At 42.9% G+C, this 16,762-nt stretch overlaps 2 protein-coding genes across 2 annotated transcripts; one reads left to right on the forward strand and one right to left on the reverse strand.

The window, feature by feature from the left end:
• Nucleotides 1-335: 335 nt before the first annotated feature.
• LOC119724235 (cholinesterase 2-like) lies at nt 336-5,314 on the forward strand. The gene is made up of 4 exons (XM_038195196.1): nt 336-552; nt 887-2,426; nt 3,932-4,116; nt 4,547-5,314. The coding sequence occupies exons 2-4, from the start codon at nt 913-915 to the stop codon at nt 4,675-4,677; spliced, it is 1,830 nt and encodes a 609-aa protein (XP_038051124.1). The 5' UTR covers nt 336-552; nt 887-912; the 3' UTR covers nt 4,678-5,314.
• A 2,449-nt stretch (nt 5,315-7,763) lies between these two features.
• On the reverse strand, nt 7,764-12,605 carry LOC119724236 (cholinesterase 1-like). The gene is made up of 4 exons (XM_038195197.1): nt 12,508-12,605; nt 10,511-12,003; nt 8,876-9,060; nt 7,764-8,463 (listed from the first exon to the last, which is right to left on the reverse strand). Exons 2-4 carry the CDS (start codon nt 11,983-11,985, stop codon nt 8,348-8,350), a joined length of 1,776 nt encoding a protein of 591 aa, XP_038051125.1. The 5' UTR covers nt 11,986-12,003; nt 12,508-12,605; the 3' UTR covers nt 7,764-8,347.
• Between the last annotated feature and the right edge of the window lie 4,157 nt (nt 12,606-16,762).

A 16,762-nucleotide genomic window follows, 5' to 3' on the forward strand; every position in this document is an offset into this window, starting at 1 on the left:
TTTGCACATTTGCGCCGAAAATGAACCAGTCTCTATACTATTGATGTTTTAATGTGTAACACTCCAAGTTGTTAAAAAGGTTTCCCTGTATGAAAAGACAGCAGCCAATCAAAATAAAGTATTCAACCCTTCCGCCAATCCAATTACGGCCAGTATTCGGAAGGACGTAATCCCATGCGGACTCAATCACATGGCGCACCGGTCTGGTGTCTCAGCTTTCGCCAAATGCAATTCACCTGCACGCTATGGGCGCCCGTGGGCTGTGTAAACTACGAACCGGCACTCCGTTTCGTATTGCTTTCACTGTTGTGTTTCTTTCCTGTTGCAGGGATATCTTAACCCGCCATCGGGCAAGCAGGGCTCACATCCTTCATATAGTCGTCAGTTAGCCAAGTGGGTTCTTCAGTAACTAGGCTGTCGGCATGGTGACAAGCGCTCACGTGACATGACACGATGAAGAGGTGGTGAGCGGACGGCAGTCACATCTACAGCGGGCCCGAAATCACCTTTGGACGGTGGGAAGCGCTGCAGCTTTCTTCGCTAAAAGGCCAGGTACGTCGAAATAATAATTAATTGGTTTTCTGGAGCATAAGTTTTTTATTTAATTAACACTCTGTTTTAATTTTAATTTTAATTAATATATTTGGGATTGCAGAATTATTCGCATTGCGATTATTGCTCATAGATAATGCTCAAAGATATATTTATCAATTAACGATAAATAATTTCTATATATATTAAAAGTTATATTCATTAAAAATTATGTTCATTTTGTAAGTTGGTACATGACAATCTGCTGTTAATTATATTCATTTTGTGGATTGGTACATGACAATCTTCTGTTACGGGACAAAGTGTTAGCTCAATTTTCCTCATTTTTTTAAAGGGAGATTCACTCAAACTGAAACAAGTATGACTTGGGAAATGGCCGTATTTATTTTCTACCTGATTCTGGTGCGGACGCTGACTGCGTCGCAGAGCACGCAGGACCTCGGCCCAATCGAGACCATCTCTACGGGTCGTATCATGGGCAAGCGGATGTCAGTCTTAGGCAAGACCGTGCATGCTTTCCTGGGGATACCGTACGCCGAGGCGCCCGCGGGGGAGCTGCGGTTCAGAAACCCCGTACCCCGGGTGCCCTGGCAGGACACTTTCAACGCCTCCTACTACGGCTTCGGGTGCTTTCAGGCACCCGATGAAAACTTCCCCGGGTTCGAAGGCTCGGAGATGTGGAACCCGAACGTGGAGCTGAACGAGGACTGCCTGAATCTCAACGTCTGGGTGCCCTACCCTCGTCCCGTGAACTCTCCAGTGTTGGTCTGGATTTACGGTGGGGGTTTCTTCGCCGGTGTGTCGTCCCTGGATGTGTATGATGGAAAGACGCTAGCGGCAGTAGAGGGCTTGGTGGTGGTATCAATGAATTTCCGGCTTGCCGCGTTGGGTTTTCTAGCCATGGACGATCCCTCCGCCCCGGGGAATCAAGCTCTTCGTGACCAGGCCCTCGCTCTTCAGTGGGTGCAGGATAACATCCACGTATTTGGAGGGGATCCGGATCAAGTCACGATATTTGGAGAGAGTTCGGGAGCCGCTAGTATCGCGTTCCACATGATCTCACCGGTAAGCAAGCACCTGTTCCAACGGGTGGGATTGCAGAGTGCATCGGCCGTAGCTCCGTGGGCGTACTACACAATGGAGGAAGGCAGGAGACGAGGGCTTACGCTGGCTGAGAAACTTAACTGCTTGGATGATCAGAGTGGTGAAGCACTGACCACACCCCAGATAGTGGACTGCATGAGGACCAGGGAAGTAGTGGACATTCTCAGATGGCAGTGGGTCACCCTTGACTTCGCTGATTTCCCGTTCGTTCCCGTGGTGGACGGTACCTTCGTACCGGAGCGCCCTCAGTCGGCGATGGAGAGGCGAGCTTTCAAGAACTGCGAAGTAATCGTAGGCAGCAACAAAAACGAAGGCATATTTTTCATGGTGTACGAAGTACCCGGTATCTCAAAGTTCTCCCAAAGCCATCTGAATCGAGAACAGTACATGGACGCCGTCGAATACTGCTTCCGAAAAGCGAACACGTTTGGAATCAATGCCATAGACTTTGAGTACACCCCTTGGTTGAGTCCGGACGACCCCGTGGCGTTGCGGGACGCCGTGGAGCAAGCCGTGGGGGACCATATCTTCGGTTGCCCTGCCTACGAACTGGCCATGGCCGCTGCCTCGGCCCAGAACCCCGTGTATTACTACCGGTTCACGGACCGGGCTTCAAACAATCCCTGGCCCGAGTGGATGGGGGTGCTGCACGGAGATGAGATCATGTACATCTTCGGTATTCCCCTCCACCCAGAGTTCGGTTACAACAGCGCTGAGGCCGAGCTCAGTCGGAAAATGATGAATTACTGGGCCAACTTTGCAAGAACGGGGTAAGAAGTTTTGAATTTTTTTTTCGCAATACACCTAGGCCTATAATGCACGTGCATTTTTGACAAAATTTACATCACACCCAGAGAATCTGACACTGTGGTTTTGAAAGCCAAACATATATGGGGAGATGGGGTACATACCTATGTTCCTCAATACCCTAACCCTAACCCCAACCCTAAGGATTTTGGGGAACATACCGGTAGGTATGGGGGTACATAGGTATTGGGGAACATCGGGTAGACCCTGGGGAGATGTACCAAAAACACTCCGATAATCGTAATTTTCACTCTAACACCAAAATAGTTCTTCAATTTTGTTTTTGAATTTAGGATGATTTTATGCTCTTTTCAGGGGCACACCAATTCAACAATCATTTAGGTTTCATTTGGACCAAACCCAAGTATCTCCTTAGATTGCCTTTTCGAGATGCTCGGCTTTAGTTTCCCCTAAAAGGCCATGCTAGCTGGAAAGGTTACAGACGTCACTTACTCAAGAGGTAACCGATGGTCGTTAGACTGTATTCAGAGAAACTGATGGCAGTTACCCTTGGTGACCTTTCCAAGTCCGCGGGGAAAAAAAGAAGGGCCGTTGAGACTCGGCTATCGATTGGCCAAGGTTATGCTTATAGCTGACAGCAGGGCGGGAAAACGCGGGAAAATATTGGCGCGCGCGCCAAAATCAATACCGCGTAGATCTAGATCTTTCTGTTAAGGTGGTGCGGGAATAGAGCGGTTAATAATGAGTTATGGCTGCAGGGGGAGGAAGCTAAAAGGTTAGATAATGTCTGGACGAGGGGGAAATGAGCCATTTTACACTGAGTGGTTCGGTATCAAATGGAGGTCACTGTATGCTCAGGGACCCCTGTGTAACAATGAACGGAGATACGTGTATTCTCGACATGTTGTAGTGATCATTCATGAGCCGGCCGTGTACCAGACTATCACGTGATAGAAACACTTATTTTTTCAAGAAGGCTGTCCATCTCAGGGCCCGGGAAAAGACCACTGGAGATTACGGCTATACCAAGAAGAAATAGGGGTGGAAACTCAATGATACATGCATACATGAAATATAACAACAAAAGACATTTCGACCAAACATACCCCGTTATACTGTCGGCCTATGTGGCTTTACGATAGAGGACAGATACACAAAGGGAGAACAAACGATCCTTTCAGTCCTCGAGAGCTGAGTCTTTTGTTCAAACGGTCCTGGATCGTACGGTTACGTGCTTAGTCTATGGAAGAGTGTTATATTACGGGGACAATGGGAAACACAAAGCATTGTCCTCCGGCGTATAGAAATTCACGACAGTGTGTGCACATTGCTGGTAAAGTAATGTACTCACTAGTCACTGACAAAAAAGGTTAAACAATACGAATTCTAATTCAAAGAACTAGTCAATTCATGGTACATAATAGATTGTTTGAAGACAATTCTGTGTTGAAGAAAGCCTTATAATTGTGATTATTCGTGATTAATCAATCACCTTTTGGCATTCTAGAAATCCAAATAAGGCGAAAGAGGACGACCCGGAAGGAGACTGGCCGCTCTACACCGTCGAGCGCCAGGAATTCTTCACGCTGAACAAGAGCATCGTCAGCGGTGACGTCTTCATCGGGCGTGGTCCACGGGCCAAGCAGTGTGCTTTCTGGAGGGACTACCTACCAACTCTCGTCACACAAACAGGTAAAGATGGCGGCATTGATCAAGCCCGCCCTCTCGTGGTTACCCTTTCGCTTTTATAAAGCCTGCCCTCCTGCGGTTACCCGACTATGACTTTACAAATACTTGTATAGCCTATACACCGCACCGGGGTAATTTAAAACTGGTGGTCTTGTAATAGATATCGCCAGTGTTATTTATTGCTTTATTATGTCATCGAGGAGTGTCGCTGCAAATGGTGAGGCAAATTTTTGAAACAGAAATGATCAAAATATTTGGACAAATAAAGCTCAGCAAGGTTTCTTGTCTTGTGTCAGCGGGGACGGTTTGGGTTAGGGGTGTTAGACTATGGGGGAAGGGGTAGGCGTGGCTTGGTAGACATTTGCACCCCGAACATTAACAACAATCACCCATTAAATGCATCTCTTTTTATGTCCCCCCTCTAAAAATAAAGGTGACATCAGCGAAGCAGAAAGAAAATGGAAGCAGCAATTCAACGACTGGAGCACGAAGTATATGGTGAACTGGAAGGCCGAGTTTGACAGCTACATCAATGGGAGACAGTGCGATGACCGCAATCACTGAATAAAGGCGGTGGTGGGGAAATCCAACCAATCAACGGTCGAGTCTGTGTCGTAATCGAGCCAATCACAAGTCAGATCGCAAGCCAGGTCACGAGTATACGCACAACAGGGGACAAGCACCGACAAAGGAGTGACTTTGTTACAGTTCGTAACTTTATTTGATAATAGATGGCTTGTAATTGGTTTATGATGACTTATGACGACTTGTGATTGACTTATGATGACTCAGTGTGTGGACTTGTGGTGACTTGTGATTGACTTGCGATGATCTGTGATAACTCAATTATCACTTTGGTTGACACAAGAATTCGCATGAAACCGAAACGACTTACATGTATCAGGTTCTCCGGGCCTCCATATTGAAACCTGGCTGAAAAAAGTGAACAATGTATTAATTAATTATTGTATCACCTCGATAACTTTAAAATGGCGGATCCCGTATTCTTTCAAGTGTAACACGGAAATTACAACTAGCATCTTTAACACTCGCTTACTCCTCAAAACTCCATGACGAAATTTCACAATAAACCTACTCCAATAATGTAATGCAACGAGAGAATGAGCACACAAAATTGGTGCGGTTTACCATGTCAAGTCAACATCTGATATAATCATAATGTCCACATTAAATAACGTATCTATACTTTTAACTTCAGCAGTCGTCCAGTCTTTGCACGTATATCCTTTGCACGCTTATATATTCATGTGTATCACGTTTATATAATGTTTGTGTTTCTGTGGATGTAACATTGATGGCAATTGTCTTTCTTTTGTACGTGTTGCAATTTTAAATTTTCACGAAAATATATGCTATCGTTCTGTAGAGTAGCCTAACAGTCAATTTTTTTCACACATTTTGTAAATTTTGTACAAAATGGTAGTATTGTATATGACAACTTATAACAGGTTATTGAATTTTACATTAAGTATTATAACTTCAAATTTTGATGTTTTAGAAGAAAGCAATAATGGTATTTGTGTCAAACTTTTTATCGTGTAAATATCGACGAAAGAGTGAAATCGGATTGTTTTGAAGATTTATTCTACAATATGTCCCAAAAAAGTGCCCGTCTGACTATTTTGGGGAATAACTATAAAACCATGAAGTCAATTTTGAATTTTTTTGTTTGTGCAGATACTCCTTATCTTTGGCCTAAATCCCTGTGAGTTTCATTTAATTTCAGTAATGCATCGCTACACAATTGTAAATTGATCACAACAACATTTTTGGACAATGTGACCAAGTTCCTTGCCTTAATGAATTTCAGTGCTGTGTTATGTAAGCAGTGTAAAATCCAGCATGTTGTGAAAAAAACTTTATGGTCTTGTAGTTATTTCAAAAACAGTCAGACGGACATTTTTTTGGGGACATGTTGTAGTGCGTTGGGTGGCAGTCGGTATGCCGAGGAAGAAAAAAAATAACCAAAAACGAGGATGCCACTGTTTGAATTTATCCTAAAAGGAGAAATAATTCTACAAAAATTAAAGGATTTACGGGTTGGATGACGGTCGGTAGGAAGTCAAATATAACCGAAACAAGTGACGGTACCGCCACTGATTATCCGAAAGGACAAATACTTCTACATTAAATAATTTACAAGAAATATTAATTGAAGTCAAAATGTGATAAAGAAAATATTCAAATTTGAAAGTTTAATACTCAAATTTGCAAATTAAATATTCAAGGGAATTTTGTTCAGTATGTACGAACGTAATTAGCACTGTGAGAAAATAATATGCAGTTAAAATTATGCCCCCAAAAAAAAAACACAATATTATCGTGAATTGAAGTCATGTATCTTATCAAAAATACAGTTAAATTTGTGAAATGTAAAATGACATTGTGTGTGAAAGCACCTTCAGTATCTAACTCTTTCCTTTCTGCGTACGCGTACTACCTTTAATTACTTCTGGGATAGACCTCAGATGTGGTAGAATTTACAATCAATAATCAATTTATTGCGTGTAATATAAATATGTAAATTAGATCTTGAAGTGATGAATATTTAATTATTCATGTAAAGTGCAGTGTGGATTGATTTTAGTGCGGTGTTTGTACATTTACACATTTCTCATATAAAAACAAATATTATAGTCGATTGTGAATGTTTTTGGTAATATTTTATACTGATATGTACAAACTTGATACTCGATTATTATACTGCATTATGTACTTAAGCAATAAGTGTACAAATGACGTATAGAACTGTTTACAGCAGTAGACGTTTCCACCCCTCTTTATTATTCAGCCACGCCCCTGGTGATGGTAGCTTGTATATCCTTGTACAGGAAACTGCCTTTAATCTTCTCAATGTAACTTAAACCATTCAATGAATGTCATAGTAAAATACAGATTGCAAAAATGGAGAAATTCACAGTCAGGAAACCGAAAGGTGTCGACGGAGGGCGCCCTGTTTAATTACTCAAATCCCATCCCAACTTAATGGTGTGCATGTGCACTAAAACACTATGAATCAATTTGCAGTCTTTCTCATGATATAGTAGCAGTTCTTTGCCTGACCAGTGTAGTTCTTCCTGAGGACATCATAGAAATAAATCACATTTCCAAAGTCCAAACAATTTTGGTTGGTGGTTGCTTTTAGCGGTGCAGACCAGTAAATCGGTCCGAAATTGCCTGCGCCGGCCAAATCGCGATTTGCATGCCCTCAAAATCTTCGGTATTTGAGCATGCTGTGGGCCATGAACTTGAGGGTTTGTAAAAACTATGGGTGGAAGCCGTGCACAGGACTGGGAGCTTGCAGTTCTGTGTAAATTGGATGTAATTTGGACCCTAAAAGCGCTCTATTTTGCAATGGAGTGTAGGCATCGTTTTTCAAAATGGCGATGGGCTTCAGGACTATTTTCAGGGGTGATCGTCTTCAGATTGAAATTTCTCCTAAAAGTCATCAGTTGACCCCCGTAAATTGAACAGAAAATGAAAAATGATGAAATAAGCTTTAATTTGATGTGTGTCTCGAACACCTTGGAGAGTTGTGAGTATTTTTCCCGAATTGTTGAAGTGGGAGCATTTACCATTGGGGTCTATGGAAGTTTATTTACTGGTCTGCTACCTTAGAGCAAAACATTTGTTGGAGTGAAAATTGCCGCTTGGTGGCAGCAGACCCATTTTATTAGAGCCATCTGAGTTTGCGCACAAGATACTATGTTTGAGGGACGCGGACGTAATAAATAAAAAATACTAACACATTTTCAGCTACGTCTTTAGCTAGATATGTGTAAACCTAAAAAATAAAACAAACGTCAATAAATAGGACAATTTATTTCCTTTTAAATGTTATCTAAGTAAACTTGATTTTTTTCTTTAGCTTCTGAGCTGAGTGGATGCATGTGTGCAATCTACAAGTACAAAATAACGTTAAGCAAAATAACTCGTTGATTAAGGGACGAGTGAAAACTCCCTATAAATCTTCAACAGAAAATCACGGGGAAACCCCATCCGGCCTCCGACTTTCTAAAATTGTCAATTCCATATATCAGTTTTATTCTAATCTCTATGTTTTGACTGGTAATTCTCATAAACAAAGCACACACACATATTACTGATTTAGAGTTTTTCGTAGTTCTGTTGGCTAAACCAACCAACCATTCAGTACTGAACTAGAAGCACGCCCTCACTGCCAGCAAGACCGCCAGGCCAATATCCCACCGAACTAATCGCATTGCGTGCCGTCTTTGTATTTTTTGAACTCGTCTTTCCAATCAGTGATGTCGTTACTCCACTCTGCGAATTGGTTCTTCCAATCGGTCTCTAGTTCGTCAAGTTCTCCTGAAAATAAAAGAAAAATAAGTAACAGGAAAGAAAATCAAAATCAGAAAGCTCATTCAGGACAAACCTTACTGGGACTTATAGCAACGAGGATTTGAAAGTTGGGCCCTATTAAACCACGTTCATGTAAAGAGAACACTCTGAATTGTCCCTTGTCACAGCGTTCGACAACTGTTTTGTGTTCCTTTGTGTGAGCGCCCTCTGTCGACCAAGTTGAAGACGTGTATTAAAGTTGCATCTCTTTTTGACCTCATTTTTTTCACAAAGCGAAAGGGAGCAAAAGAGATTCAAGTAGGTGAAGGAACACTCATTCACATAAAGAAATTGTAAATTCAAAGATGATAGCGCCCTCTTTCGGTCTACTTGAGGCAAGTCGATTTTAAGATTACAGAAACACTTTTTTTGATCTGACCTGTCTTTCTCTGAAGTGTTGGGTAGTAACTCTTCCAGAATGCACAATGCTGGCTGTCTGGCCCAATCATGACGTCGTAGGTGTCGTTCACGATCCTGGCATCAAGGAGAAGATACTGCTTCTGGTCGGTGGTGTACACGGGCCAGGGGCCATCGGGGTCATCAACGGCTGCCTTGTTGGGGTCACTGTTCGGGAAAAACGAAAGACATGTGAACGCTCGGTGGCAGCAGACTGATATACCGATGACGTCACTCAAGCCTGTGCATGCGACACGCCGCCATGTTGTTGCAACAATTAAGGGTAACATTGAGAAAAAAACGGGGAATTGCTTTGGAGAAGATACTTTCTTCTAAAATGCGAAGATACCGGGCACGATAATGTTTATGGAAATGTAATCATGGAATCCATGAATCCGAAAAAGGCTGTTTCGATGGCCGTTGAAAGAATTTTACTGGTTAATAGAGGATTTACATACATTGCATGGAAGAATGCATATTAAATAGACATTAAATGAAATTAAATTAAGGTTAATTAAATGTACTGCAATTGTTTTATGATCATTGGTTTCCTGACAATCAGAATGTTCGTTATTTTTTATTACTTCCACGTGGCAGGCGAAATCTTCAACAGATTTTGGATGAGATCTCCAATATTGCCATGGATCAGTGGTTTAGACGGAATGTCATGGTCTAATGGTTACGGTGTCTGACTCATATAGGATGGTGCGTGGGTTTGAACCCTGCCAGGATCAGGAACATGGTGTTTGTGCCTTGGCAAGACACTTGCCTCTCTCCACCCAGGAGTATGAATGGGTACCTGTGAAGGTAGAGGACAAAATGTACATGCAGGTATCGGCTGCCTCGTGGTCGTCTGATGAACGGGGGAATAATTGTAAGTCGCTTTGAGATTGTTCATACAATGGAAAACGCTCCATAAACCCTTGCAATTTATTTTAATTTTACAATCCATTTACAATAACGAAAATCCCACAATAAATAACTGCTTGGTGTATTGTACCATGCAAGGGTCAACTAAATGGTAATATTACTGAACCCAAAGATCAGTGGCGTGTTTCTCAATACTAAGCCACGGTGAAAAAAAAATATCGTAACAAAAAGCTCTGCTCTGAATGAAATTTTATCTTGGGCAAATAATTTCACAATAGTGACAATCTACTGTCAATCTTAACAAAGTGAAGTGCCCTGATAAATATTATTGTGTCAATATTACGCCGTAGTTCAACTGAGGCCAATTACAAACGGAGACATAATTTTGAGGAACTTGATCAGAAATACAGAAACAAGTCTTTGACTTATAGGCAACAATGATGACCTTCAAAGTCTAAAATTGAAATTTGAGTTGTTAGTGTATGAAGTGGTCATTATTTAAATGCAAGGTATTAAAATAAGGATGTCCGATTTTAATATGACAAGTATTTTTTTAAATTCCAACCTTTAATTTTGTTTAATCATGTCACATATGAAGTATATGTCATTATGAAGTTGTAATACAACGCAGGCAAATAGAAGGTTTTTTCCCCCACCAAGTTGGTAAACAACACACACTTTGTCTTTTAGATTTAAACATTATACATTAGACTCAGACCACATTGACCACAGTGTTTAGTCAACTTACCCTGTTTTGGCAAAGTTGGCCCAGTGGTTCAGCATCATTCGGCTGAATTCCTTCTCCTCGTCGGTGTAACCCACAACCGTTGGGTCGAGCGGACGGCCGAAGATGTAGTTATTCTCGTCTCCGTGTACCACTCCCATCCATGGTGCCCAAAAGCTGATGGATGGCCTCTGGCCAAACTGGTAGAAATACACGGCCTGGTCGACGGCGGCGCAGCCGAGGGCGAAGGTGGTACCTGGGCACTTGAAGATCACATCCGTCATAGTCAGCACGGTGGCGTCCCGCAGTCCCGCCCCGGCACCGTTGGCGGGTTCCTCCCACGGAGTGTACTCAAACTCGATGGCATCTACGCCGAACGGATTGGCGTCTGGGAAAAGAAACTTGATGCTGGAGACGAAGTTGGCAGGCGTCATCCCCGTGTCGTTGAAACCGTCGGCGCGATTCACGAAGAACGCAGCTTCGTTCCTGTTGGAACCTATGAGTACCGAACATTTCTTGATGTTGCCGGTCCTGATGGATACCATCGGGTCTTCCGTGATGTAAGTCCCGTCAATCACTGGCTTCCACGGAGTGTTGAAAGCACCAGCCGGAATCTCTTGATTATCCAGAATGGTCCTGATTTCAACAAGACTGATACATGTGAGAACTTCTTCAGGGGTCAGCATCTCACCGTCGTTGTTCACGTCGCAGGCGAGTTTCTTGGCCAGGGCGTTTGCGAACCCGATCCCACCTTCCATGGTGCCGTAGTCCCAGCTAGCTAATGCCGAGCCACCCTGAAGGGCTGCCTGCTTAAACAACTCCCTGCTCGTCGGTGCCATCATGTGTATCCCAACGTCGCTAGCGCCGTTACTCTGCCCGAATATGGTAACCTGGTCTGGATCGCCTCCCACCGCCGCGATGTTGTCTTGCACCCACTGTAGGGCCAGGGCCTGGTCCATGAGACCCACGTTACCCGGAGCTGTCTCAGGACCCAAAGCCAAGAACCCCATCGCACCCAATCGGTAGTTCATGGACACAACGATCACCCCCGCCTCCGCTGCAAAGATCTTGCCGTTGGTGTCATCAGTAGACGCCGTACCCCTGCTGTAACCTCCGCCATGGATCCAGACTAAGACAGGTGTGCCAGCCTGCGACGGGGAGGGCGCCCACACATTCAAGAACAGACAATCTTCTTGACCATCCAAGGCTGGTGGATCTGGTGGCATTGCCATGCCTAGCTGGGCGCAGCTGCTCCCAAACACTTTGGCGTCCATGACAGCACTCCAAGTCGCCTTGGCTGTCGGGGCTTTAAAGCGGCGTGCTCCCACGGGAGCCTCTGCGTACGGAATGCCAAGAAAGGCATCCACCTTTTTACCCAAAACGTCCAACTTGTAGCCCTCCACCCGGCCTGCTGTGAAAGTAACCTGAACCGTTTCCTGTGACGTCACCGGGGAAACTAAGCCGACCAAGACGGCTAGAGCAATAGCCGACCGCAACATGTTTGACGATTAGTAATTCTATCAAAAAATCAAAGAAATAAAACAAAATTAGAGTGGCCTAATATTTCAGTCTTAGGAAGGACTTCTTCAGAGGCCTTGCAAAGGATGAAATCAATTTTTTGATTTGTTTATTTCAGGTCCATCCAGTCTGTGAGCAGTTTTGCAGGGTCATTATCAGCCTGTCGAAACAAAGTGTTTAATACCGACCAAGCACATATTTATTCCTATTTGCAACCCTCAAAGAATATGGGGACCATCAGTATCCCCTTTGTATAGACACTATTCATTCTCGTAAACAATATTACAATTGCGATGTTGTATCCCAATCACGGCACAAGAGCGTTCAAGAAATAAAAAGAAAGAAAACAAAGAAGCAATTTAGACGAATAGCGAGCCAATGAATTCGTAATTTTGAAAATGCTGTTCAGGTTTTTTTTAGCATTAGGATAGGCTCTCAGTTCAATATACCGGTGCACACTTTTGAGCACGTATTGAAACCTTTAAAATAATCAGTCCACTTACCAAAAATGAGGTAGATGTGTATTGCGACTTCTCGTTTCAACTTCTTACCCTCAAATGACCAAGACCTCGGGAAATTAAGGGTTTAAACAACCATACGGCTTTTCTATGGGTGCATGGTGGTACCAGTCACGTGACTCAGATAGTAGCCAAAGTCTACGGGTGTGGGGCGTCAAAGTAAACAGTGACCGTTTTCACATCGGTTCGAATAAACAAGGTCAAATTTTCCCAAAAGGGAACAAAGGCCGAATTCGGTGATCGGTGCGTTGGAGAGATGTCGCACTTTTTTGAGAAACAAAATCGGCTACAATTGTAAAGGTAGTCCATGCAAACGAAACATGCATGACAGATATTTTGTAGCACTTTAAGTAAATCCGATGCGTGGTGGGGTATAATTTAAGTATTTTTCTTTAGACCGTGTGTATTTTCGTGAAGGTGCTATAAATGTATGGAACCCTTTTAAACACAAAATCAGCAATAAAGTGAACGTGTTTGGGGCATTTTTTTGTCGAATGTTGGTAGCACTAGACCATTGAGACCCATGCAGACAATGATTTCACTGCAGAACGTCGACAATTATTGTTGTTCGCCAGGGGTAACTTTTTGTTACACTACAAAAAGTCCCTTAGATTAACCCGGAATCTTGGTTGTATTTGGCCTAATACTTTTCTGGGTCGAAACTGACACTTGTTCCAAGTCAAAAATGACTGCACCAATTCCAGTTATAGTAATAACAATATAAGGTTCTTATATATAAGCGCACATATCCTAAACAAAGCTGGATCAAGGTGCTTGGCAAAAAAGTCCAAAGTATTATTTAATGAGCTCTGAATAGTTGTCTTAAAAAGTTTCCAAAATGTCACTGAGTCAGACTGGCGGATTTCTTAACAAAAGCTTGTTCCGCAGATGGGGGCCAAAATAACCAAAAGGCACCCTGGCCGATCGATTTGGTACAGATGGGTGTGGTAAGTGTTGTTGAGTCTTGTAGTTTACGGAGTCGGAAACAGTAGCAAACGTTTCATTTTGAAACCAGAAATGTGCCAATTGTGATCCTGATAGGTATTAGGGCAAAAAAACACAAAAAAACCCATGATTTGAGGTAAAATGTGACCCATGGCTTATTAAGGTGTACCATAGGATACAGAGCGGTATACATGTCTTTTATGAACGGCTCTTCAGAGTTTCGCCCTTTGAAACCAGAGGCTGTATTAAAGATCCTATCACAAGCCAACCTTTATCCACTAAAGGTGTTACCATTCAATATGTGTTACCATTCAGCACTCCAGACCCGAGAACCATTGAGTTACAAGAAAATGGGTCTGGGATCTAGATACGCCAATGTAAAAATACAATCCCCGGATGTCCGTGCCCGCCTATGATGTATAAGGCCGTGAGCCGCATCCGAATTACTTGGCTACGACTTGAAATTACAAAAGGGTCTATGGGAAGTGGCTGTGGCTACTTCCAATTGGCGCGTGTGTAAATTCTAGCCTTAGCCAATTCGGCCTTATTACAACTAATCTGCGTGCGGGACTTGTGCGCAAGTGGGCGTGGTATACTGGAATACTCACAAGGAGTCAGCACAGTGGGGCGCATGACCTGGCCTTCATCAACCGGTGATGGGCGGGGCTAATGCCAAAAATCTGCTCACAAGGTGTCTGCGCATCTTATAGTCAACTCCTTTCCTCGTGACCACACTAAAATGACTGCATCTTAATTGATGCAGTTTCGTAGATAGCAGAAACCAACATGCATTCATGTTTGGCACAAGCATGTGCTAAATGTGTGACGTCACTGGAAATCCCCGCACAACTATACATCCATTTTCGACTTTTTGTTTCTTGACAGTGATAGGCGGATACCTGCTCAATTGACATTATGCGCACCCTCTCGAAGCAAATTAATCGTAATTCCTTATCTACATTCCTGGGCGTGCATGCATGCAACACAATTTGTGGGAAGAATCGCACGTGCTGATTTGCTGACTTCACACAAATTATCGATCTGTAGATAAATGACCTGGGCCAATTTCGAATCAAGTATGAAATCGAGAAGAAAAATGCTATAAATTGAGTCCGTTGTTGTGACTGAAATAACAGTCTCCGTCTAGACCCGATCGAGAAAACCTCAACGGCAGTATCTCAGGTAAGTATTATTACTTCATTAACCCTCGAATTACTTAAAACTGTATCAGTTATGAGTGATCAACCAGACGCTTGACTTATCCACAAGAACCATACAGGTGAACCATTGCCGAACCACGAGCAACGATTTCTTATTTTTCTTCCTCATCAAGAAACGACGACACCTGGTCAAGATGGCATCTCTACGATTCCTTAACATCATTTTGATAGTGCCGCTCATTTGTAAGTTGATAAACACAACATTTCATAAATGAATAAGATTTCAATTAAAAAAATATCAAACTTTCCGGCAGTAGGAGCTGGAAATTCGTAGTTTTACCTGCCAGGTGTTTTATGTGTTACTTCGTGTTCTTGTTTTAAGCCCATAATTTGAAATGGTTGAAGGACGGGGGAAAAGGCAGTTGAGCATGGTGTCTGTTGGAAGATTTACCAGCCGAATAATACATAGTAAATTTGGAATATTATATTAAGTTTTACACGAGGAAATTATTTGAACTGAATTGTTTAATCCAGACAGGCCGATTGTCTTTACTCTCAAAATTTTATTAGGTTTTTTATTCATCTGAAAATCTCTCTCTTTACTTAAAAAAATTTCAACAGCCACTAGACTTCAGTTTCACAGTCAACTCTCCAAGTCATTGAAATAATTTTTTATCACGCCAAGTATATTTTTGACGAGAAATACAGTAATACCTAGCAATTATTGTCCATGGCCTAAGATGATGGTCAGAACAAGTGACCTTTCATCGATTTTATCGGTCATTTTGCGATATTAGTCACTACAGTTTACGATAGTCGGACCAAAGTGCTACTGGTGTGAGTGACGTACGATAAGTCATATTGATTGCAATTAGTAGTTGAACATTATATATTTAAGGAGATAAATGGAAATTAATGATAACTGCTTGATAAGGAAACCTGTGAGTCTACTTCAGCAGAAGAAAGATCGGCAGAAACCCGGTAATACAAAAGCGATATATTGCGACACCCTTCATAACCGCTTTCACTGTGGACAAGTGGAGAGTTTTTTTTAGTATGATGGGCTCCGTGCACAAGTACCAATGCAACGGCCACAAAAAGGGAGTAGGGGGAGACTGGTTCCCGGTCTATCCACTTATTTTGAATGATCCAAAGTTATTGGGGACGGGGATTAGTCTGGGAGACCATCGCAAGTCGCTGTGGCTATATCTTTGGCATATCCGGTTCGTTAGTGTGACGTCACCTCCAACACTTTCTGCACGATTGAAACCGGAAGCTAACGCAGTTCGAGCGTTTGCAGCCAATGGGCGCTTGTAATCAATGGTGGGCGCGCGTGAATGATGTTTTTACTAACGAACCGGATTCAGGAAGTCGTGCGTACTTCGCGCGCGAACCAGTACATTACGCACACGCTGGGTGTTCCGTCCACGGGGCTCCTTAAAATTGGTAAAATAGACCGCTTGCAGATGCGTTCGATAATCGACGCGCGAAGGCGCGCGACGCCATGTTGTGGGACAAGCGTATATCTATCCATGCACATTTTGTCCCAGAACATAGCGTCGCGCACCTTCGTGCGTCAATTATCAATCGCGTCTGCAAGCGGTCTATACGCCCTCTTTGTTGGCGCACGGAGCCCATGACGTGTGTGAGAGCGGTGCGAATGAAAGTGCCACTTATCGGACATACGTCACGCGAAAGCCGTTAAGCCGTAGGGCACTCCAACGTTATCTTGAACGGCGCGCAATAAACGGCTGATAACGGCTAGGGAGAAATGAATGATCATAAAAAAATATTATTGAAAGGCTCGTGAAAGATTCAAAGAAAGTGGTTAGCAAAGAGAAAGCTATCAATATAAAGTCGATACACCAGAGGCGACAACCCACTTGACCTCGTCTGATTGACATTCGATAGCTGTTTGCCGATGAAGTTCAAGAAGTGATTGTCAAAGATTTGAGAAGGATGTAATCTTGATTGACACATTAATATTGATTGATAAACAAACAGGTGTTTCCCAGCTAGCACTAAACATTTGCCAATATTGCTTTAAGGTTGGCGCAAATTGGCAAATATTGGGCCGATAATCCAATATTGGTCACCAATGTTCAGCCAATGCTATAATGCCAATATTGCCATAT

This window comes from Patiria miniata, unplaced genomic scaffold, assembly GCF_015706575.1.
Source record: "Patiria miniata isolate m_02_andy unplaced genomic scaffold, ASM1570657v1 HiC_scaffold_18, whole genome shotgun sequence".
Taxonomy (NCBI): domain Eukaryota; kingdom Metazoa; phylum Echinodermata; class Asteroidea; order Valvatida; family Asterinidae; genus Patiria; species Patiria miniata.

What these genes read in the sequence shown, in the direction of transcription:
- LOC119724235 (XM_038195196.1), top strand. Translation starts at nt 913, where the DNA reads ATGACTTGGGAAATGGCCGTATTTATTTTCTACCTGATTCTGGTGCGG. An exon ending in GCCAACTTTGCAAGAACGGG is followed by an intron (nt 2,427 to 3,931) that starts GTAAGAAGTTTT and finishes TTGGCATTCTAG; the next exon opens with AAATCCAAATAAGGCGAAAG. An exon ending in AACTCTCGTCACACAAACAG is followed by an intron (nt 4,117 to 4,546) that starts GTAAAGATGGCG and finishes CTAAAAATAAAG; the next exon opens with GTGACATCAGCGAAGCAGAA.
- LOC119724236 (XM_038195197.1), bottom strand. Translation starts at nt 11,985, where the DNA reads ATGTTGCGGTCGGCTATTGCTCTAGCCGTCTTGGTCGGCTTAGTTTCC. An exon ending in GCCAACTTTGCCAAAACAGG is followed by an intron (nt 9,061 to 10,510) that starts GTAAGTTGACTA and finishes TTTCCCGAACAG; the next exon opens with TGACCCCAACAAGGCAGCCG. An exon ending in AACACTTCAGAGAAAGACAG is followed by an intron (nt 8,464 to 8,875) that starts GTCAGATCAAAA and finishes TTTTATTTTCAG; the next exon opens with GAGAACTTGACGAACTAGAG.